General features: G+C 26.0%; 1 protein-coding gene and 1 non-coding gene across 2 annotated transcripts; one reads left to right on the forward strand and one right to left on the reverse strand.

Moving 5' to 3' along the window:
* The first annotated feature begins 6,508 nt into the window (after positions 1-6,508).
* Positions 6,509-6,580, forward strand: Trnaa-ugc (transfer RNA alanine (anticodon UGC)). The gene has a single exon. It is a non-coding gene; the product is annotated as a tRNA-Ala (tRNA).
* Positions 6,581-19,512: 12,932 nt separating this feature from the next.
* Positions 19,513-25,966, reverse strand: LOC145844619 (small ribosomal subunit protein eS6-like). Its single transcript, XM_082952016.1, has 7 exons — positions 25,890-25,966; positions 23,483-23,614; positions 22,642-22,740; positions 21,683-21,794; positions 20,785-20,934; positions 20,292-20,446; positions 19,513-19,661 (listed from the first exon to the last, which is right to left on the reverse strand). The coding sequence occupies exons 1-7, from the start codon at positions 25,896-25,898 to the stop codon at positions 19,578-19,580; spliced, it is 741 nt and encodes a 246-aa protein (XP_082808142.1). The 5' UTR covers positions 25,899-25,966; the 3' UTR covers positions 19,513-19,577.
* Positions 25,967-26,371: the final 405 nt, after the last annotated feature.

Here is a 26,371-nt window from a genome sequence, read left to right on the forward strand (position 1 = left end):
TGAGTTTTTCTTCAAGGATAAAACAAAAAACTAATGTTCTTTCTAAAAAAAGAAGCTTTAAATATAATTATTTATACTAAACATTCTAGTTTGTATAACAAATTATTTTACAAAGTTCTACTGTACTCGGGTATTAATAGTATTTAAAACAACTGTTTCAGTTACCATAGAAAAATAAACTAGTTTGTTTTGAATTAGTTTTTGATAGAACTATATGAAAATTTTATTAACAACCTTATTGGTTTTCTTAATAAAATTTCACCCTAATAGTGTTTAATTTGTAATAAAGTTAAGCATTATCTTGTTTTATCTGAAAACCTTAGCATTCTTAAAAATAATAATAATGACGTTTAAAAGATACTTTATTGAAAATAACTAGAAAATTTATACGTACAATTCTGGAACTTAATTTGATTTTTATTGTTTAACTAAACCTAAATATAAAAGCATCAGTATGAGGCTCAATATGAGGCTAAATATGAGGCTCAATAAGTTATGAGTAACACCTAAAGATAAATAACTGGATTGAGATATTAATATAGTATCAATTTACAGGGTAGTTAATGTTTGTATATAAATTTTAAAAAACAATTTAGATAATAACTTTTCAGTCATACAAAGATTTATGGATCAGTAAAACAGTATACTCTTTATTGTTCACAGATGAATTATATTCAGGAATTTCTTGACAAGCTTTAGATCAGGGTTTCATAAACTGGGCTAAGTGGCACCTTTGGGCTATAGGCAATATAGGGGCCACAAGGGGGTCATGAGGTCATAATTTGAAACTTATACTAGATATTACAAAAAAAATTAATAGGGGGCCACAAGCCGTAAAAGGGTGAGTCACAAAGACATAACTTGAAACTTACACTTGATATTATGGAGTTGATGATGAAGAAAAAAAGTCCTAAACATTATAAAAGTAGTTTTTTGAGAACTTTTGTTGGAGGGTGCCATAGTTTTTTATTTCTTTAAAGGGTACCTTTTGAAAAAAAAGTTAAGAAATCCTGCTTTAGATCATAAAAATAAACAGTATTTTTCTTTATTAGTTTTAAAGAAATACAATTTATTTTAAGTGTAAACACTAATATTTATGTAACTTGTAAAAACTTTGTTAAATTGAACTTGTTCATTTTGTACTTTTTTATAACCTGGAAAATAGAATGCATGTATTTTAAGGTTTATAAAACCATATGTATTTAATCACACTAACATTATTAGACTTTTTTGTATACTAATTAAAGATTTACTATAATGATGTTTTTTATTAGTGTAAGATAACAAATATTTTATTTTATAACACTTGATACAAAATGCATATCAACAAAAGTTTTTTTTTAAGCCAGCATAAATTTTATATTTTTAGCATAAATTGTTATGGGCAATATACTATCAGAAAACCATCAAAAAGACAGCAAAGTTGAACATGTTTCTAAAAAAACAAAAACAGCTCAAGGCGGTGCAAATTTTAGTTTTATAAAGCTATCAAAGATAAAGCTAAATGAAGATGTCAGGAAAAATATTTGTAAAAATCTGAAACTCTTTTATTTTTTCCAACCTACAGCGGCTTTAGACAAGTTTTTTGAAATTTACAATATGTCAACTATTTACAAAAATATTGAGAAAAGGAGCAAGAAAATAACCAAATCAGTTGAAGAGGCGAAGAGAAAGATTTTAGTTTTAGATCTTGACGAAACACTTATACATTCAAGGTGTGAGAGAAGTAAGGAGAAAAAATACAAAACCACCGAATTTGAAAATCCCCCAGACTTTGTTTTCAATGTTAGTTTTAATGTCTTTAGTTTTTTATATTTTTTTAACAGATTACATTTCAAAAACAACAAAAGTTTTGAATTTGAAATTTAAAATTTGATTTTAATAATTATTTTGATTAGTTCAAATATTTTTATCTAAATCATTGTAATAAATAAATATTTGTCAGCATAGCTTTTCTATTTTAAAAGTCAATTATTGAAATTAAAAAGTAATATACAAATAAACTTAAACTTTAAAGTAAGTTAAGCTTATTAAGTTTTTAGTGATTTGTTCAAATTTTTTTATCAGATAAGAAGTAATGGAATTGCAAAAGAATACAGAGTTTACAAAAGGCCCAATGTTGATTTGTTCCTGGACACTGTTAGTAATATTTATATAAAACTAATCGTTTAAATTTACTACGATTACAAACAAATTTTACCAAAATACTTGTACAATAATTGTAAACTTGACATTTAGCTAAGTAGTTTTAATTTTTTATACGAAACGTTAGAAAAAATTCTTAAAGGCAAAGCTTAAAGAGTATATTTAGATGTAGTAGCTGTCAAATATGCACGAGCGTACAAAATTGCACGAGTGCACAAAATTGCACGAAGAGACTTTTGCACGAGCAGATACTTTTGCAAGGGTTGATTTTTTTATTCTATTTTATTTTATAGTTTTTTAATTAACTTTTATTTTCTTTTTTCACTTAGTCTATTTTTTGCTATCACTGTTACCTCTCACCTTTAGTTTCGTTCTACAACTTTTTTTTTTAAATTTATTTTTTTTGTTCTTTTTTCTTAGTTATAATTTTTACTATTTAATTTTTTATTTATACTATCACTGTTACCTCTGACCCTTACCCTCTTTTTTTAGTCAGTAACTCTTTTTTTTTTTAATATTTCTTTTTTTTTTTACTCTAGTGCAAAATTGACCCTCCGTGCAAAATTACAACTGGTGCAAATTTGACCCGTTCCCATTTAGATGTAACTAAATATGATTGGTATGAATCTTATTAAAATCGTACAATAATTATATAAACACAATATTAAATGTTTACTTTTAAGGTAACTAGTATTCTTCATAGGTAAGCAAGTGGTACCAACTAGTAAATTACACTTTTAATAAACAGTTTTTATTATACTAAAATATTTTATTATTTTATTTATTTTTCTTCATAGGTCAGTAAATGGTACGAACTGGTAATCTACACAGCAGGGTCTGAAAATTATGGGAAGCAAATAGCTGATTATCTAGATGCTGGAAGAGGAATTTTGAAAAGAAGATTTTACAGACATGTTTGTTATTAAGTTATGACTTTTTTTAAGACTTTTTTTGTTTAAAAGCTTATAGTTTTACTGTATATAATGTCTTCGAATAAGACATATTTATTAAAATAAAGTACAAACTTTAATCTAATAAAGTAACTTACTTTCTTGAGATCTTAATTTCGGTTAATATATATAAAGTTTGACATCTATCGAAAACACGATGTGGATAGTTTAATTCGAACAAAAATTTGATAAAATAACATTGATAATAGTTATTATTACATTTACAGCATTGCAAGCTCAATATGAACGAATTGATTTTTACAAAAAATTTAAAACTCGTTCACGAGGACCTTTCAGAGATTGTTATATTAGACAACACACCTGGCGTTTACAAAAAATTTAAAGGTAACTTCTTTCTTAATATAATTTTAAGTATACAAACTAATTTTTAAACCATTTGAAAAAAAAGTTAAACGAGCTAAATTTTATCTAAAACTTTCAATTACTTTATGTCACACAAAAACATTTTAAACCCGAATAACTCTATTAATTAATATGATTTAATAAGTTATAATGGTAAATAACTATTGTCTACTATTTTTACATTTATAATAAACTATAGAAAATGGAGTCCAGATAAGATCATGGTACGAAGACAAATCAGATAATTGTCTCGAAAAACTTATTCCCTTTTTTGATAAAATCAGGTATTAAAATATGAACATTAAATCACTTATATTATAAAAAACGTTATTTTACTATGTATTTTAAAACAGTTAATCATAGTTAGTAATCTTTTAATAACTTTCTTTAAATTTTTTTTTTTTTCAAATGAGGTAGGATATTAAAAACTGTTTTGATTTTTATATTATTTTTAAAATTTTCAAGGTAACTGTTAAAACTAAATTTAACTAACTAAAAAAAATAACTGTTATTAACTTTGCAAAATATCAACAGGTCGAGTGAAGACGTCAGGGAATTCATAAAATTGAATAAAATCTAAAAAAATTATAAAGACATGATTCTTACTAACTTTATGACTATTTAGTTTTCCAGTTTGACCAGTTTTATAATGGCTAAATATTCTAATATAAAATTTTATCAATGTTAAAAATTTGACAAAAACTTGTATTTAATGGAGCAAAAGTTATTTTTATAGTATTAAAGTGTAACAGGGTATCAAACTGCATTTGATATCTGTCTAAATTTAATGGAAAGTTTTAAGATAGTATACTTGTTTATCCAACCTTTAGTAGAAACCTCGCAATGTCACGTGTTTTACTGATGAAGTTTTGATAGAGTTTAGGTAAGAAGAAAATAAAGAGCAGTCATAAGTTTATTGATGCAAATTTGCATTCCCATATTACAGTCGTATATAAACTCTCATCAGTTGGAATTCGTTCTATACCACCTTGCTGCTGCTAATATGTATACACTTGTATTATTTGTTGTTGTAAAGTCTTTTTTAAAGAGTGTTATTTCTTATAAGCAATATTTTTATTTATATTCTAAGTATATATTTAATATAAATTTATACATTCTTAGAGTATTTTCCAGTTAGATTTAATTCTTGTGTAAAAGTTTTGACCACATCTGAAGTATTTTCTAAAGGTTTTTTTTATATATTTGTTAGTATTTGCAATTGTTCTTCTATATAAACTATATTCATTCATTTCATGCCTAGTTTTATATAAAGTAGCTCTAAGTATTATTTAATATCAATATTAGTTCGGTTGATATCATTCTTTATTTATTATGGTTTATTATAGTGGATGGTTTATGGTTTGGTCTAAAGTACATTATAACCATACAACTATCCTAAGTAACCTACACATTCAATGTTAATTACAAAATCTTTTTTTTTGCCTAGAAATTTTTCACTATCTTTATTTAAGTAAGTTCTTTACATTTCAGTAAATTGAGCAATCTTTTTTAGTTAAAACAAATAACTATACTTTATATACTATCTTATAACAATAACAAATTAGGTATTTGTTTTTTTTTAAGCAAAACATATATTAATTCGTTTGTGATAAAGTTTACAACAAACTTCGTTTACAGTATTTCTTAGTTTATGTTTTTTTTAAATTATAATACTTTTGTAACTTATTCGAAATATTTACTAAGATTACAGCTTGAATTGTAAAAACGTGTATACATAAAATACTTTTAAAATAACACTATGTTCATAAAATTAACATCTTGTTATCTAAATTAACACCCTGATATAAAAATTATTTCTATTTGCTCAAAATAAGCACTTTATTCTAAAATTTCAAAAAATAGAAAAATTAAGACTATGTTTTTTTAGTTAAATGCCTAGTCATAAAACCAACACCCTGTTCTAAAGTTTGTACTTTAAAATTAGCTGGTTATTCTTAAAATAATACCATGTTTTTAAAACTTACATGTACTGAAAAACCAACTTGACACAAACTACTTATCTGTTGAATTGCAGCAATTTTCTTTATAAACACTTCAATGTTTTTGTCGGCACGATAGCTCAGTCGGGAGAGCGACGGACTGAAGATCCCTAGTTCAATCCTGGGTCAAAGAAAAAAGAAGTTACGTTAATTGTCGTAATAAAGTTATTCAACTTGAAAAAAAACTGTTGTTCAGAGATTGCTAATAGCTAAATATGATGGGATTACTGATAAATAAAGTTTTTTTTTTCTTTTTTAGCCACAAAATTCTTCTTAATATTTTCTAAGAAAAAAAATCTTATAACGATTAACCAATAATAAATACTCAATAAATTTCAACTACAATCATACAACAATATTTGAGCCTTTTAATACTATTGAGCGATACAATTTTGTAAATTAGATATGCGAGATAAAGGACAAATATAATAACAAAAAAGTTAAAATACTACTAACTAAAGATAATTGTAAATAAACTTTATTCAAGATATATACAGATAAAATTTACCGATGTTGTTAAAACTTAATTTATAAACGTGTATCTACGTTTAACTAGATATAAATAAGATTTTGTATGTATAGTAGTGTTTGGAGTTGACTTATAAAATAAAATGGTTTTATTTAATAACGAATTTATAAAGATACTAAATAAAAAAACATCTATATATATATTAATAAAAACAAATAAAATATATCATAATTAGATAAATAAGCAGTCAGAAATCAAAAGTTACGTGAAATAACTAATCAAATATTATACACTAATTAATTGAAAAAATAAATAATTTGATAACTTAAACTAATTTACGTTATAAGCTTAATTTTCTAAAATGAGGGCATACTGAAAACAGTTTTCGTTTATTCAATTTGATTCTTGTTTTAAAACGTCAATTTTCATTTACTTTAACAATAGGTATATCGTATAGTTAATGAAAGCTATTAAAACAATGGCAATTAAGCAAGTTTACAAATGCATATGTTTATGCTTACAAAGAGAAAAAATCAACCTTTTTTAACTTTATAAAAAGTACAAGCGTAGCACTTACAAGTGGGGACGTAGCTCAGTGGTAGAGCGCAAGCTTTGCATGTTTGAGGCCCCGGGTTCGATCCCCGGCGTCTCCACGCTTTTTAAGATTTTTAAGTTTCGTTTAAATTGAATAGTACTGAAACTTCAAAAAAAAACTAGTTTTGGGTAAAGAACTTTATTATATATGTTTATATTCGAATTAATATTTTCTTAAATACTAGTAACACTTTAACTTCTAAATGTAGTAACTGTAATTAAAATAATAAGAAAGCCTGTTGTGATTTCTATGATATTTGGTTTGATAAAAATGATGACTTTCAAAGCATCTATACTAAATATTATGTTTAGAAGCTATTAATCTTTTTTTTGTTACAAGCAAAATATTGAAAGTGTTTATAGAAGTTTTGAAATTTTAGTTATTAAAACTATTATAATACTAAAAACATAAACTGATCAGGCTAACAGCTTTCTTATAGAATTTATTACGGTTAAAAAATTTTAAAGATTTATTCTTAATTCCCAATAATTTTTTTAATTTATTTTTGTACAGAATAAAAATGTGTATGGATCTTAAGTTTTGGTAGTGATATACTATTACAAATTTAAGTAATGTTATTAATGAAACAAGCGTGTACATAGTTCCTAAAAAAATAAACAAAAAATTCCTACACCGGGAATCGAACCCGGGCCGCCGGGTGAAAGCTAGGAATCCTAACCACTAGACCATGTAGGACTGTGAAGGTTGAGCTTTATTGCTTTTTCAAATATATAACTGACTATTATGACGTAACAATTAAAATACACTCGCAATTTAACTACCATAATAAGTATAGCATTTAAAGCTAACCATTAGAGATAGACCTTGTAAGATTTTGAAAAGATTTATTTTAGTATAACTATAAACGTACCCAAGGAATTATGACATAAAAGACCCTTCAGAGTTATTTTCAATTTTATCACTTTAGTTTTCTTCTGTGACAAGCAACAGTAGTCACTTATTATTGAGGTAAATCTTTTTATTAGTATCCTTTTATGGGTCTTGTACTTATACGAGTGATGTTTTACTTCTTAAATCCATTCAAATTTATTTTAAATAAAACTTTTAACCCAATTTAAACGAAATGTTTTTTGGTTTGTGATTACAATATGAAAAAATCAAAAATAACACTGTTTTTCATCGATTTATAAGGCACAATTAAAACCTTTTCAGCATAAGTTGTAATTTAAAAATGTTTATTAATAGTTTTTTAACTTTTTTTAGATAATTATTTTGTATTAGAGCGTTTTGACTTTCAATTTATTATTTCAAGATTAACTAATTAGTTTTAACCTCTTTATAAAGTTTAAGCTTAAATTTGATATTAAATTTAATTATAAGTTTATAGAATTAACATAATTTAACTATTTCTTATTATAAACTATTTTATTGCCTTAAACTTTAAGGCAATAAAATAGTTTATAATAAGAAATATTTGATTTAAGCTAATTATCTACTTTATTTATTCAGTATACAAAGAATTTAGTAAACTGTTTAAAAGTTTATTTGTTAGTTTAAGTGATTATAATCTTATAACTGGGAAAAACTTTTACAATTTTTAAAGTAATTGAAACTATAAGCTGACAACTATATGTTCATATTTATCTTTTTGTTTATATCTATCCATAAAATTTTAATTTGATTAAAAAAAAATTTTTTTTTTTCAAAAGTTGTGTTGTAAAGCAAAAAGTAGCTGAAGATAACTTGTTGTTTTTGTTTTTTTTTTTGTTAGAAAACACTCAAATTTCTTGATCAGTTGGCAAGCACCAACTTGGTATTTTGTTTAAGTTTGTTTTAGATATATTTGTGATAAATTTAAATGTAAACTAAAATATCTTAAAACTTTATTCCTTTAAAATATTAGTTAAAATCTTTAAATGGTTGTTTTTTTAATGAGTACATATAAATTGTTTTATGGTTCACAGAAATTTAAATTAGCTTGATAGAAATAATATTTATTAAGTTTACGTGTGTACTTTATAGGGTGTACGACTATTCGAATTCGGACAATTCAAATTCCGACAATTCAAATTCTTAAATAAAAATTGATTTGACCCTAACTTAAAAATTAATGTATATTTGTCCAATATAAAAAATACATATGTAGGTCCTGTGAATATTAACAAGCCATTTTTTTCTTTTTGCAAAACATTAATTATTTTTTAAGATATGGTTTAAATAAAGTAAAAAACATAGGTATTTTTAGTAATTTTAAAATATCTTTAAAAATATACAAGAAATTGCAAAACAGAAAAAGTGACTTGTAGATTTTAATAAGATCTACATATGTTTTTTTTTTTTAATATATATTACTTTTTGAAATATAGTCTTTTAAATGTTTTTTTAAGAATTGGAATTATCGGAATTTGAGTTGTCCGAGTTTGAATTGTCGTGTAACCTACTTTATAATTAATTTTCAAATGAAATTTTGATACTTCTTTATTATTTTTAGTAAACTATCACAGATAATTTTACAAAAGAATATAATATTATCAATTTTATTAATATAAAGGTATATAATTAAGTTGACCAAAGTGCAAAGTTTTTGAACTTTCTTGAACCAGTTTTTTTAATAAAGAAAAGTTGTAAACTAAACGTAAAATAATTCAAATGAATTTATATTAACATTTAGTAGTAATCATTTAATGTTTTTTCGTATATACATAACTATTTATGCTCTACTGCCTGTATCTTAACTAACTTAAAACTGTTCTTGAACAACTAAATTACTGTGTTTCTAGTTTATATTTTTAAAAAATTTTATACTTTTCTGACCCGGATCTTTTTTTAAAATAGAGAAGTTTAATTTCTTCATGCCCAAGCATAAAGTCTCAGCAAGGCAGAATCGCAAAAATTGCAAAAGCCTAGGGATGAAATTAGCAACCATAAACAGAGAAGATCAGCTTTTTGAGGTCATAGAATAACTCCTAAACGACTTTTTCGATAAGAAGATATTTGAAACTTGGTATTTGAACGCAAACGACAACAACGGAAGCATCTACAAAGATTTGGGCGAGGAAAATCTCTCAAGACTATTCAAGCACGATCTTGAAGGTCTTATGGAGTCGGAAGAAGTTTCTCTGTACCTTTTTGATTACTCTCTACGCCTTGAAGCCAACACAACCTATGGAAACTATATTTGTATGAAGGAAGACAAACAAAGTAAAATTGATCAAATAATCAACAATACAGCGAAAGTTCTTCCAGTTCAAAATAATTCTGCTTGGAATGGAAACATTATATTACTAGGAATTTCTTTTTCGGGTTTCTCTTTACACAATTTTTAATCTTATTTTCATGAAGTACAAAAAAAGAAAAGCGTTTTGCTAATTAAGAATTGTTATTTTTATAAATACAAGTTACTTTACTGTTTTGATAGAATGCTTTTTATCAGCTAATATCAATTTTTTCTATTCAAAAAATAAATATGTTATTACAAATTATCAAACTCACAGAAAAAATGATACAAAAAAATATTTTTGGGACTTACTTATATTTGCATGCTTTTTTGGGTTTTAATATTTGCATGCTTTAGTTTAGTTTTGTAATTTTAATTTATAACTAAATTTTATAAAGGTTCTTTTGACCTTTACAAATATTAATGTTTACAGGTTTTTTATTCTTTTTTATCTATATTTTTACTTATGAGTAAAAGGCTATAAAGTTTATATTACTAATAAAACTTTTAAACTACTTTAACTAAACTACTTAAACTACTTTTAAACATACTTGCTTTAACATATTCGAGAACCTTTGTTTTAAATGATAATTAAAAAAAAACTGATAACTACTAAGATATATCAAAATTATTAGTCAATAATCAATTATTTAGTGTTATGTGTTTTTCACACAAATTGTATACACTTCTGTTACTAACTTAAAACAATCAACCTAAAAAAAAGTTTAGTGTGAATTATCTATTTCAAAAACTTAAACATTTTGTTTCTAAACAGGGTATTTTTTTAAATGGAAAACTTCGAGTTTTTCGTGCCTCAGAGACGCAAAGTGTCGTTGAAAGAGGCTCTCAGAAACTGCAGAAGCATTGGAATGAAGCTGGCTACAATCGACAAAGAGAAAAAAGAAGTTTCAGACTTGATAAACTTGCATTACAAAAACGAAGCTCACACACCTTGGCATGTGAATTTTTATCAGGAAAATCATAAAAATAAAAAGAAGCGGAGAAAAAGAACGAAAGTAGTTTTGTACCCTTTTGATCGTTCACTGCGGGTAAAAACCAATGATGTTTACGGAAACTACATTTGCATGAAGAAAGATGAAGTTGGTCTTTCTGCAACAAATGTTCTTTTAACAACAATCCAACCAACAAAATCTGGAAGTTCTTCTACCGTCGGTCATTCTACTAACACTCCAACAGTAACTCTTTCAACTGAAAAAATGTTTGCTAATGATGCTTTATCCCACAATACAACAAAAATTCCCCCAAATCAAGATAGTTCTAGTGAGGGTTCAATTTTACTGGGGATTTCTACAGGGGCCGGATTTCTTGTTGGAATTTTACTTCTGGTCACTTTGTATTTTGTTTTCAAGAAATCTAAAAATAAAAAGGTTTTTTATTAATTGGTTTTTATCGTTCTTTTAGAATAATTTTTTCAAATTTTTTCTTTCAAGAATTTGATTAAAAAATGAATTTCGGTCAAAGACCTGTCAGTATTTACATTTTTTAATTACTATATTTACATACTAAATTAACTCTTCTCTAGAAGTAAAGATCTTTGAATATTGTTTTCAGTAAATCTAAACATAATAAAAGTAATATATAGTTTAATTTGAGTGTAATATTGATATAAGATGCTTTTTACTAGTTTATTTTTTTAACTTTTTCATATCATATAGAAAATCAATAGATAAATATAGCGTTTTTATAGTTGGTAAAGCTTTTTAAATTATTTTATTTAATTTTCTACACTCTTTATTACATGAAATTAATTATCTAATTTAAAAGTTTTTTTTATGTATTACATCTAAAAAACCCTTCCACTAAATAACTAAAAGCCTTTTTGGATTTTTTTTGTTTAACTACATGCTTGAACTTGTCAGTATTTAGTTTTACTACTGAATTAATAAAAACATTGTGCTATTCTTTAGATAAAAAACTGAAAAAAAACTTAACATTCTAATTTTTTTTTGTAATTTTTTTTCATTTAGTAGCATTTGTGCAACTAAAAATTCTAACTAATGTTTATGTTTTTTGTCAGCTATTATTTTATACCAAGTTATTAAACTGCTATTTATCTTTTCTCATGTTAGCTTGATGGTTTTTTATTATAGTCTTTTATTTAAAATTTACAAACAAAAAACAATTTATTTTGCCAAAATAGTGTACTGAAAATAGTTTTAAAGCGACTATTTAAAATTATTTATCAGTCTTTATGTTTAAAGCACTAGTTTTGAACAACTAAGAACAAAATATTTCATTATGAAGCAAAAATTTGGGAAGTAATAAATTTGTGTTGAAGCATTATTTTAAAGTATGCATTTTAGACTAACAACCATTGTAACTTGATTACTGTGTTTAACAAAAAAATTAAATTTTTATCAGATTTTTCAAAATTTAGACGCCCAAATGAATGTTAAAAGACCTTTACATAATTCATGAGGTTTAAAATGTTTAAAAACTACAAAACGAAAAATACAAAATCATTTAGATAAAAACTTTGTAGACATGTTCTCAGAAGAATATATATAAAAGTAATTAAATATTTATCATCTTTTTAAAAGTATTAAAGCTAACTGCATTAACTTCAGTCAATTGTTGTTACAACTAGTTGAAAGTAATATTTTACTGCAAGTATTTAACTGGCAAGAAATGTTTATTAAGTATAACGTTTAGATGTCAGAATTGTATATTTTTGTCAATATTAAAACATTTCGATAAAGTAGTAACAAAGCCTTTTATAACTAGTTTTAATTAATAACTTTATTATTTTATTCAAATTTTTTTCAATAATAAAGTATTGGCTTTTTGGGGCGCAACAAGTTTAATAACTCTCATATTTTTATTTCTTTTTTTTTAAGTTGAAACTAAAAAAGTGTCTTAAGTATGATTTATTTTTCTATGATGATAAACAATATTAAAAATAAGTCCGAGATTAGCAAAATATGGCCCGATAAGCAAAGTATCTGGCCTACGAAGTGCTTTTTGTGTTGGCTACAAAAACAACAAAGAACAAGTTTAAGATTTTTGAAATAAAGTTTTACAAATATGCTGTCTATTGTTTGTGAGTATACTTCAGCCTACTATATGTCTATTGCAGCATACCAGTTCTCTTATAAGTGTATTTTTTTATTTTAAAATAAACCTTTTGAATAACATAATGGTCCGCGAAGAACTTTTACAGTAAATCCTTGTAGAAGGCTGCCAACAAACAGTTAAATTGTGAAATTTTAATAATTTATGTTTATAGATGCTCAAAAATCAAACTTTAAAAACTTTTTTGTACTACTTTACAACGAGACTTTTGTAAATTCTTGTTGTTTGCAGATTTTCAAACAGAGAGCCAACTAAAGTAGATAAAAAATTGATAAGAACGATTTATGATAAAGAATCTTCAGTAAATATCAGTAATGACAAAAACAGTAACTTTATTTTGTAAATAGACTGCTAAAAACTGCTACAAAAGTAAATTTTAATAAGCCTATAAATAATCCACATATTGACACAGAAACAAATGAATTGTTTTTAGTTGTAGTACTCATATTTTTAAATACAATTAAATGTTTTTAGTTTTGAAAATATCCTTGTTTTTGTGCTGAGAGTATTACTTTGCACTTCTTCGTTTCTTATAATAAACCAAACAAGTTTAGGCCGATTGTTTAAAATCTATATGACAATGGTTTTAGAAAAAATATTAACTAAAGATCTAATGGGAGTTTTTACTTATGAAAAAGCTTAATTTACAAAGGTAATTTACATCAGCTTAAACGTTAATTTGAGTCAAATTTACAACCTAAAGTTTTATTAACTTAAACAAAAATTTTATAGATTTTAGTTATGCAAGTGTGATTTAAAAGTACAACAAACTTTTTTTTACCTGTAATTATAAAAAAAATTATACAAGTCTAAGAACAAAATTATAATCAATTGCCTTTTTTGGTTCTTTTTATATAACTTAATAATTTTCCTGCAAGCATCTTAATTTTCAACATGTTTAAGCAAAAATGCTCGTCTTCTCTAGCACTTTTTTCTGAATTATTTATTAGGTCTAGTAACACTATAATTGATAAAAGAGTACTTCCAAACAATAAAAATACTTTTTTAAATTAAATAAACATAGTATTGCTGTGGTAAAAACACTACAGCAATACAAGGCTTGACATTTTACCACTATAAAAAGTGTTGTAGAACCAAACTAAATGAACATAAGATCAGTAAATAGATAGAACGTTAATCAATTTCCCTCCTTATATTTAGTTGAAAATCTAACAATCGTTTCTCTGAGCAACAGCTTGAATACATTATGCTGATGTTATGCTTTAGATGAGTGGTCGTCAAGCTAAACAAAATATGTGCACCCCAATGTACAACTTTCTCATAATGTCTATTGCAGGGTATCCAAATTTTTTAATAATGCCTTCTTTAAAGAAATAAAAAAATATGGTCTCTTCGACAAGATTGCTAAAAAAACTACCATAAAAAACACATTTGACCTTTTTTTTGCTCTTCAACATCAACTCCAGAATATCTAGTGTAAGTTTCAAAACTACCATTAAAAACACCTAACACCTTTTTTTTTTTTGCTCTTCAACATCAACTCCAGAATATCTAGTGTAAGTTTCAAAACTACCATTAAAAACACCTAACACCTTTTTTTTTTTTTGCTCTTCAACATCAACTCCAGAATATCTAGTGTAAGTTTCAAAACTACCATTAAAAACACCTAACACCTTTTTTTTTTTTGCTCTTCAACATCAACTCCAGAATATCAAGTGTAAGTTTCAAAACTACCATTAAAAACACCTAACACCTTTTTTTTTTGCTCTTCAACATCAACTCCAGAATATCTAGTGTAAGTTTCAAAACAACCATTAAAAACACCTAACACTGTTTTTTTGCTCTTCATCACAACTCCAGAAAATCCAGTGTAAGTTTCAAATTATTGCCTTGTGGCCCCCTCTTAACAGCTTATGGCTTCCTAAATTTCTTGAAATATTTTTCTTATGTCTAGTATAAGTTTCAAAACTACCTTTAAAAAAGCCTAAGACCTTTTTCTTTTTGCTTTTTACCCAAAACTCCAGTATATCGAGTCTAAATTTTTTATTTTCGGATTATTTTTCATAGCAGACTAAAATAGGTTTCGTGCACACTTAAATAAACTTTGTGCACACTTTGACGACTACTACTTTAAATTAAACTTTTCACCGACCCTAAAAAACCTGCTTTCTTTAGAAAATTTGTTTAGTAAGATGTATAGTAAGAACTTGTTATAAAATTTCTATATAAGACTGCAATTCAATTCAATTCGTTGGCTGAAAAAGTTTTTTGTTTTTAGGTTAACTTTTTAATATAGTACGACAAGAGTGTTTAAAATATTTTAAAAACTTTCTTGAAAAGATATATACATTGTAATCAAATATTAGTTTAGTGTTAAAATAGAGTAGGAGTCAAAACTGTGGAGAATAGAACCAAGCTTTTTTTATCTTTTTGCTATGATCAGCTTTTATGAAAAACTTTATACTAATGTTTTTTTATTCCTTAGCAATTCTAATTAAAGTTTTTTAAGAAAAAAAAAATTGTACCTGATGTAGTTATATATAGAAATTTTGACTACAATTTCAGTAAAAAGAAGGTTTAGAAGGCAAGTGTATAACTTTTACTACAATTTACAATTAAATTTAAGTTTATTAAATATAAGATTACTAGTACTGTAAGTTCTATCAGCTCAATGAAACTTCATAAACTCAATTTTTGCACTAGCAATAAATAATATATAGTTAATGATGAAAAAGAGCCTATTTAAAGTTTAATTTTAATGGTATTTATTTTGTGATGAGTAAAATAAGATTTCTAGCGATAGAAATTTAATTTTTTAAGTTTTTTTTGATTAGTTATTGTAAATTTCAAAACTAAATACATAAACACAAACAAAACTATAGTGTTTTAAAAAAGTTTGTTTTTTAAACGAATATAGTGCAAGTTTGCTTTATGTCTTTTTTGAAGCAGTGATACATATCTTAATTCAATGCAAATTGAATCTTTTAGCATACAAGAACGAAGTTTTAAAACAAAACACCAATTAACAACATTAAAATTTACTTTAGTATAATAGCATTGATTGTCTTCCAATATCAATAGTTCCAAAAATTTCCAATTTTTAAAAATACCAATGTATTTTCTTCCAATATCAATAAAACAAATTGTTTTTGTATTTTCAAAGACACTTTCCTACTACTCTTCACTTGTATAAAGATGGTCGCTACGAGTTTTCAAAGTTTTTTTTTTCATACCGACTACACTAAAACAAAATTAACTATTTATTAAACTTTTAGTGACTTAAGCTGACTTAAAATTATTTTATCAAAGTCTTGAGTAGTTGCTAGTTGACAGAAAGTAAAACTCTTAAAACAATGCTATTTTACTAGAAAGCAGAAGTCCTGGACAAGAATTAAAAAGGTGCAAGACTCGATAACCGAAAGGTTTTTCTTGCAATTGGTCCTAGGACGAAACAACTTGAGGGTTGTTTTTTTTTCGTTCAATAATCGATAATAATACCAGAATTTTAAAAACAAATAGCTTTCAATACTGAATGCACATTTTTTTGTATTTACTTGAAAAATCATATTTCAGGAACTGTGTCTCACAAAAACTACAATTTAAGGTCAAGGATACTTTCAATAAAATAAAAACTGCATTTACCGAAAACCGGAGTCAGTACAAAAACTTGTATATATTATTTATAAACGATAAAAAAAAGCGCTCAAAAACTTTGGTATAAGGACCTGGTGTACGAAAAAACCTTTGGGTTATCGAGTCGCACAACACATGTTTTCAACAATTTTATACGAGCTAAGAAATTAAACTTCCTTTAAATATGTATTTTAAATTTTAAGAAATAAAACAACCAATTCAATGAAAGAAAAAAATAAAAATTAAACAAAAATTAACTAACTTATGTGTTTCCTCAAGAATGTTTTATTCATAATGTGGTAAAAAAGTATTCTTTTTTTACGATTAGTATAAATAGACAGATTACCCTTCAATAAGTTTACTAAAAAACTATCGTTAAAAGCTGCACTTCATCTGCAACTCCAGAACATCTAGTGTAAGTTTCAAATTGTTATGACCTCATGGCCCCCTGTGGCTTCTTACTGCTCATTAATTCCATTTGGCTCCTTTGCTGCTCATTAATTCCATTTGGCTCTTTTGCTGCTCATTAATTCCATTTGGCTCTTTTGCTGCTCATGGCTCCCTGAGTATCTGTCATGGCCTACTTTGAGAAACTCTGGTATAATGAGACAGAAAATACTCTTTGCTTGAAAACAAACTCAACCTTGCAACATCAGATGGTTCTGTTTCAGGGTGCAAAAAAAAAAAATTAACATTAGAAGGTGTGCAGGAAACATTACTATTTTTCCACCTTTGTAAACAGCACTAATTGTATTCTTTATTTAACTTCTCAGCAAAAAGATTCAACGTCTTTGCTAATAACGAACGAATAAATTTTAAAAAGTACCGCTTAAGCATTAGTTTCGGAAATATTTAACATTAAAGTTAGTTATAAAATTCAAAGCTACCTTAAGCTTTTTTTAGTTTAAACTAACCATATTTTAATCTGAAAACTTTTGTTTTGTCATTTTTCAACAGCACATGAGCTAAAATATTATCATCTGGGCGTAACTAACATATAATAAGCTCAAAGAAATATACAAACGACTTTTTTACATCATGTCGAAATATTATACTATTTAGCCAGATTACCGAGTAAAGTATGACTAAAGTTGAGCAAACTTAGCAAGTACGAATTTGTGGATATGAAGGATTTAAATTCCTAGTTTAAAACATGCTTTTTGAGACTTATAAAACGTCAGCTTAAAGAAATGTACCTTTCAGAAACTGTAAAATCATGAGAAAAAAGTAAGCGATATAGGCCAGTTAGTACTCGTCCTAAAACACAGTCCCTTGAAATTAATCCACAATATACAGACCTGTTTTTTGATCTTCATTAAACTAGCATATTTCTTAAGCAACTAAACTGATTTTTAACAGTAATAATACATACTGTTACCATACTAGGATAATTAGCGACAGTTTATTAAAAAACTGCTTCATTATTAAATTCATTACCGCATCTAAATACAAACTCAAGTAAGTTGTTGCAAGTAAATTCATTACGCTATTTATAGCTTTTGGAAAACCAAAACCAAAAAAAAGAACAGTTATTGTGACACTTTTACAAATGACTCAACAGATTTGTTATGGTTTTTGGCGGGCCAGTTTTTGGAATTCTTAGTGGGTAAAGAAATTTATAAATAAAAAAACTCTTGCTGCTTTTACTTAAAAAGACATTTTTTATTTTTAGTGGCCTATTTCTCAATGATTTACTCATTCATTTTGCTCCCATGACATAATAAAATCTAAAATTGGACCGGCCTAAAGGGCTTGTTATTTCAATTCAGGAATCATTCTTTTACATAAGATCAGTAACATAAGATCAGGCCAGTTTTTATGAAATGTTTGTAGTAATGATTCTCTCAGTAGAAACTTAGACCAAATATTGATAATTTTACATTACATATTAGAACCTAACTAATTTTTTCTGACTACAAAATCTTTTCTTGAATCTTTTCATGTTTTAAGCTGAAAAATATCTCGCAAACTGATTCGGGTTTAGTTGTTCTACTTAAATTTGTTAATTCAATTGGCTGGTTACTTAAAAGTTTGTTTTCAGGTTACGAATAGCCTAGTTTATGTAATAAGGAAGCTGTGATCTGTTGAATTGTCGTGTCAAAATTCATTTTACATATCATAGGGAGCTTTGAGAAATTTGTGAGAACCAGAAACATAAAATGAAAACTTGGTTATAAAGAACTCTAATACAACTCTAAAACGATGTTTATTAAAATGTGCTTCAAATCTGATTTAGGGTGCAAGAAAAATTCAAAACCCACATCTGACGTTCAGGAGTCTTGAAGATTAAGTGGACAGATTTTTTACATATGACAATCATTGCTTCAGAGGGGACCGTCTCCAAACTAGGTTAATATAGCAAATTCAAATAATTAGCACAGAATAGTATCATACATATCAGGACCTAGGTTACCACAAGGTTTGATAAACTCTGCGCTTGTCTCCCTACATATAGAAACCCAGGCATCTAGGTTATGTAACAGAATTTTTCATATCGGCATAATTGTTGTAGTAATTATTTTTACTAACTAAGTAGATTACTCTTTTAGCTTACATTTAATTTAACAAGATCTCATTTAAATTTAATAAATAATTATACTGTTCTACTATCCATTATTTTTACCTAGAAAGAGTTTCAGTCAGTCCTATAAAAATCGCACAAGCCATAATTATATATATTTATCTGATATACATGGATAAATGGTAGGAAATAACATACAATGGAAACAAACTTTAACAATTGATAAATATATTAAAAAATTATAATCAGTCTCAAGTTGAAAAGACTTGAAAATAGATTTTATTATCACCTTTTAGCACATTCAGTATTAACTTAACGTTTAGCATTGATTTTCACTTTAATTTTTACTTTATTATAAAATGCTCTCTTTTAGGGAGAAATCATACATAAGTACCTTAAACAATGAACTTATCATAAATAAAACCTTAGAAATATATAACTTAATGTAATGAGTACAAAAAAGAAACTAAGAGTTTATTTCTGCTTTATATATTCTATTAGACCTAGTTTAAAAAGTTACAAAAACATTCTCAAGAACCTTACAAAATAAAAAACATTTAGGCCTATTAATATAATCTATTATCTATGGAAGAAAAAGAATTCATAACAGAGACTACACGTTTATTTCGCACTAATGTTTATTGATCTAATTATTGAAATAATTATGTTTTAAGCGGAAGAGGAGACGGACTGTCCCTTGGAGGAGGAAAGCCTTCTCTTCTTGTGTGCCTCAGCGCGAGCTGCTTTTTGTTCCTGAAAATTAATATTAGGAGTTATATTGTGACGTCATTTTAAGTGTTTTTTCAAAGTGGGGGCAACTTGAATATTTTTTTAGTATATTTGCAGTTCAATAATTTGCATGAACAAAATGTTAAACGTTTTATTAATTGCTTTTAAATTTGTTTTCAAATTCTTATGCACCACTTTTAAAAGTTTAAAAATTAAGTTATAATTTTATAATAGAATGTATGTTGCACAACTAAGACATTCTTCTATATATTAAAAGATGTCAACTCTCAGCACAACAAATCTTCATTTATTCCAAAAAACTTGAAATAGTTAGAAGACAGTTAATTTTCCAACACTAAAACACATGGTATCTACAATACTGATAAACAAATATCAAATGATACAATGCTAACTCAGAATGTTGGGTAATAAAAGTTCATAAACATGTTTTCTGGGTTTTAAAACGTTTAAATTTAATTCAAACATGGTTAAATAGACAAGCTTGTTGAAACAATTTTAATTAAAAGAAGCTCTGTTAATTTAAAATCAGCGGCAAAGATTACCTTTGTTTTTTAATGAAAACCTTTGCATTAAAAAAAGCCATTTAATAAGCTTGAGGATTTTTCATTTTTTTATTAAATTATTTAATTTTACCTTGGCCCTGGAGGCGAGGAGCTTCTTGTATTCCTGCTCTTCGTTCTTGGCCTTCTCCATGCGCTTCTTCTTCTGTGCGGCCCTGTACCTCTTGCGTTGGATCACTCCTGGGGTGATCAAACGCTGGATCTTGGGGGCGACAGACCTGATCTTACCTGTGTGTGAAAAACAATTATTAAAATCAGATATTTTATGCCAAAAAGGTCATTTGAAATGTCATTATTGCAACATCAGATACTATCTAACCTACGAGTCCTCACAGTAAAACACTTAAGAGAGGTATATTTTCCATCATTTGAGCATTTTAGTAACAAATCCTAGTCAAAAGATACACTTTTTTTCTAATATTAATCAACTCAAAGAGTATACTTTAGAGACATTCAAGTTTAATAATAAATTGGTACATGCCCTTACCCATTTTTAATTGAATTAATATAGAAAACAAGTGCATTTATTGACATACGATAATATATATATACTAATTCATACTAACCATCCTTAACAGTCTTGTCGTGACGGACAACGTACTTCCTGACGTCATCGGTGGAAGAAAGGTTGAACAACTTCCTGATGTTGGAAGCCCTCTTGGGTCCGAGGCGCTTAGGGATGCACTTGTCGGTCAATCCGGGGATCTCGCCTTCTCCTGAAAATTGATGGATTAATTTGTTTGAAATTAATTCATTTTCTGAGTAGAAAACAAACCAAAACTGAAATATTTGTTTTTATGTCTAAAAGAATTGACATCAAAAAAAAAAGTAAATAGTTATACTTTCATATGCTAGAGTTATAAATAAACAAATTAAATGACACTAGCCTAATAAACTTTAAAAACTAAACAATCTAAGCTTTAGTAATGCAATAGCATTCAGAAATCAAGAATGTATAAATGTTTACAATCAAAATGTGCAGTTGAACTTTTTTTAATTTTTAGAGCAGAGTATTTTAAGAACTCAATAATTAAATGTATGTTGCACAACTAAGACATTCTTCTTTATACTAAAAGATGTCAACTCTCAGCACAACAAATCTTCATTTATTCCAAAAAACTTGAAATGGTTAGAAGATATTTGATTTTCCAACACTATAACACATGGTATCTACAAAACTGATAAACAAATATCAAATGATACCATGCTAACTCAGAATGTTGGGTAAAAAAATTAAATGCATAGGCCTATTTAAAACAAATAGGTATTGAAATAATTGACTGTTGATATTATTCTTTGTAGTAAAAATGAACTAAGAAAGATAAAAATGTGAACTAGTGACTTATAAATTAATCTTTAAGAGTAAGAAAATTGCTAGTGTAAAATTTATTCAACCCAAGTAATTTTGCAGCTAACAACACCCATCAACAACTAGGTTATTAAATACTACCTAAAATTACTAACCCTTCTTGACAACAGCAAGATTGAGAACGGACAAGCTTCCGTCAACAATGCAACCGTGGACGGATTTACGTTTGCGCTCACCGGCCCTGCGGCTCCTGTAGCATGAGTGTCCCTGTAATATTTATAAATTTAAGTATGCGTTATTATATATATCAACAAAGTGCCAAAATGTATACTTAATTAATACCACTTTTATTATATATGTCAGCATTAACCTGGGTATTGAGGTTATTTAATAAAAAATTATAATAAAAAAGGAGCATTTAAAAGTTATTTTGATCAGATATTTTTCACCTTGTCAAACAGTTCAAATTTAAAAAAATGGTAGGAATAACAAAATAAACATGTTTCGGAAAATATCTTGGTGAAATAAAGTAACCACAATAAAAAAAAACAACATCTCAATTAATTTAATAAATAAATGTCCACAGGTGACTGCCAAATGTTGCATTGAAACGCACAAGACATGTAAAACACATGGGACACTTGCACAGGCAACATTTGGTAATTAACCATTGGTTTGATTTAGCACCATAAGTTGGAAGTCCAAACAAGCATGAAATAAGCAAGATTGGAGGCAAAATGGTGCATATTAGTCTTAAATATAATATTTATAACTATATTTAGTATAGTCATTTCAATATATTTTAGATATGGTTGAAATGATGTGCATTGAGAATTTTAAATGATTGTTAAAAACTTTCATTTAACATTTTTTAATAGAATTTAGTATAAATTTAATACTTATCATTCACTTCATTTGTCAAAAACTTGTAACTTGAAATGCAATACTTTTTTTAGAAATAAATGTAAATTTAAATCATTTAATGTGTTATTTAAATAATTATTCTAATCTAAGAAATTAAAATAGTTGAAATTTTTGTTTAGGTTGATTATTACAGATTTTGCTGCAATAGAAAATGTCTAATAATAAATCACTATTATTTATTTTTGCCCACCTTGCTGAGAAGGAGACGCACACGTCCAGTGGTGAGGACTCCCTGCTTCATGGGGAAACCTTGCTTGTCGTTTCCACCACAGATACGGAAGATGTATCCCTGAATAGATATTGATAATCAGAATTTTAAAAAATTATATCCACTTTATTTTCAATATTTCAGGAAAAACATGGCAGCAATTTAAAAATTATTTATTTTCTTGGTTTATAAGTTTTAAGTTGATGATTTAGTAGCTGACATAAATATTATTTTGGTAATTGGATTAATTTTAATTTCCTGTCTTTTAAAATAAATAAATACATTTGATAATCATAAGATTTTAATTTAATATACACATTACAGATAAGATTTATGTTGATAGAATTAAGTATATCTTCATGATTGTAATGATTTAAAGTACATACAACTGCAAACCACTGTTTATCATGAACTTTGATTTTGCAGAAGCTACCAACACACAATGTTATTGAGAACTAAAGTGGCTGTTTATAACTGCATGTTAATAACTTATTATTATTTTATAATTTTGAAGAAGCATTTTTATTGACAAAACATTTTTTTTTATTATTAAGCAAAGAATGTGACAACTCAAAATTGTTGTGGAATAATTGTACCTTGTTGCCTACAGTTGATAAACATTAATAAATAAATATATAAATTAAAATTTATATATCCTTGTTTTTTATGTCTAAAATTGATATTATCTGCCTTATGGTAAATATGCTGTTTTGTATATCAATTATTCATCAAAATTTTTATTAAATGTAAATATTGAAATTTTTAATGCATTATTCTCATATTGCCAATAAATGCTTAAAATTCAATTTTTGTTATAATGTACCTTGAATTCCTCTCCAAGGCATGATCCATCAACTTCCTGGGACATGCGTTTGTTGAAGAATGGCTTCCATTTGTTCTCGTCGTGGATTTCCACCAACTTTTGGGTACCCATGGCAGGGTAAGAGATGTTTAACTGCAATAAAAAACATCTTTTAGTTACTTGAATTAATTTGTACAGAATGGGTTCTTTCATATCTTTAGTGTTAAATAGCCAATTTAGATTTCAAGTGAATTAATATGATACTATAAAATATCATATATTGAAGTATAAGGTTTATCATTATTCAACACATTTGACAATAAAACTATTATATCTTTTAAAACAATATTATAAAAGATATGACAAAATTAATATTTGTTATAGACAAAAGGAACATTATAAAAGTAACATTAATATTGTTTTTAACACAACAATAACTTTAAACTAAAAAGCTTAAATTTACCAAGAAAAAGGGTTATTTGTTGGAGGTTATCTAAAATGTTTCCATGATTGTAATGATTAGCAGTACATACAATTGCAAACCACTGTTTATCATGAACTTTGATTTTGCAGAAGCTACCAACTCACAATGTTATTGAGAACTAAAGTGGCTGTTTATAACTGCATGTGGGCATTTTATAAATTTTTTTTTTCAAATACATATGGGTTAAACTTATGTACAAAAAGTAATAATAACAAGAATGTCAATAACTATAAAGTATTAACTTTAGTCAGACAAACAAAAAATACTATTATAATGGATTAAAGGTGAGTATAAAAAAATTACTCATGTACACATTAAAAGTGTTAAATTTTTTATTTATGTAAAATCCAAAGTCTATGATTTGGAAATAATTATTTATCCATAATTATTTAATTTATTTAAAAACCCAAGTATGCTCGAATCTAAACCCATATCATAAGGAAAAGTTTTGAATTGTTGTTGAGTAATAACAAACCCATACCCAATAAATGAATTAAAAACCCAAATAAACCTAGGGCATTATTAAAAATTAAAATACAATTAGTATTCTTTGGCCAATGTATAACTATAATATTATATGAAAAAAAACCTCAGATTAAAGAATAAATACTTACCTTAACCATAATGAATGGTAATTACTATTTCTCAAGTCAAAGATATGAAAAAATGTTTTATTAAATTTATTTAAGATCTAAATTAGAGTTATAATTAAAATTGGATCTTTAGCTGAAATGAAGAAATTAATTAAAAAAAAATAATTTAATATATTATGTTTAAATCTGAACTAAGCATGGTATTTAATTATTATTCTAGATATACAAATTTGCTGGTCTGACTTTGAATGTAATTGATTCTTTAAAAAAAAAATTTGACTTTCATCAACTATACCCATTTTTTAAAATTACCCATAGCTTGTATTTTCCAATATAAAATTAAACTTTATAAGGTATTGATGTAAAACCAAATTTACCATATTGTATTACAATGACAAATACCATAAACTAAAAAACAAAGTCAAATAAGTCAACACCCTGACTACATAACTTTATCATTAGCTAAAACATTATTTACAAATTTTACAAGAAACATTGGATAACCTTCTCAGATATTTATATTGCTAACTTGGCAATATTAGTAACATATATTTATTTTTATTTGAAATAAGAGAAAATTTGGATTAGTTTTTAATTATTTGTATATGTGTGAACCACAAAGTATCATTTGTAGCTTAATTTTTAAAATTTTTATTTACTTGATTTTTAAGCACCATCAGGCTACACAGTAAAGGATGGTCAATAATTTAATATATTTTCAATTTTTTTAACCTACCTAAACTAAGAAAAATATAAAGGTTGTATTTGTGCTTATTTCTAAACACATTCAATGTAATTAAATTTTTAATTTATAAAAATACTCATGTATATGTGTCAACCAAAGTTTTTAGTTGCAACTGAGCTTATATATTTTCAAAGCTTTCAAGTTTTTCACCACTTTGTAGTTTCCAAAGCTACATAGTATAAATTGGTCAGATTAAGTACAGTCAAGTTTTAAATAAAGTGTTAACCAACCAAAATAAATTATAAGGCTAATCACAAATGGAGATATTTTATTTTATGTAACAAACACTTTCAAAACACAAGAGAACAATTCACAGTAAATTCAAGACTTTGTACAAATAATGAAACTTTATAAAATTTAGTTAATTATTTTCAAAATTGATCCTGAAATAAAATATTTAAAAAGGAACTTAATACAAATGAATAGTATTTATGACATTTATAAATATTTTCAAAATGAAATAAAAAATAGGGGCTATCTTTCTACAGCTGGCAAAAAAAAAAAACAAAATTGAGTGAAATTATTATTCAAAAAGTAGTTGTATTAAAGAAATAGACAATGCAAAAGTTTAATCTGATTAATTATTCAAATAATGAAAATACAAACCTTGACCATAGCTTGTTATACTGATAAGTTGGATCTCTGTAAAGAAAATAGCTCACAATAAGAAAATCTTAGTAAGGTGTGCTAAAATGGTTAGAAACAAAACTGTCTTTTATTAATTACTATAGCAGAGACAAAGTTGTCGATAACATACTATTAAAACCCTTACATTGTGTTGTATTTTTACATCAGTAAGCAAGTACTTTTTTTATACTTTAAGAATAAATATCAAAAAATAAATTTTCTATTCGATTATAATTTTTATAAACGTATACTTATAAGTTTCATATCATTTTCATCTTTTCTAGTTAGTGGTAAAAACGTTGACTAATCACACAAAAAAATTGTTTCTGGCATTTTAATATAATAGCTGAAGTTTTTTTTTTCTAACTTTAAAGTATTAGATAATTACGATTGCTAAATTTCCATGAGTATATCGCCACAAAGTTACTGAAGAATGAAGTTTAAGTTAGAGCAATAAAGTA

Source organism: Thalia democratica, chromosome 9, assembly GCF_965202585.1.
Source record: "Thalia democratica chromosome 9, ktThaDemo2.hap1.1, whole genome shotgun sequence".
In the NCBI taxonomy this organism is placed as follows: domain Eukaryota; kingdom Metazoa; phylum Chordata; class Thaliacea; order Salpida; family Salpidae; genus Thalia; species Thalia democratica.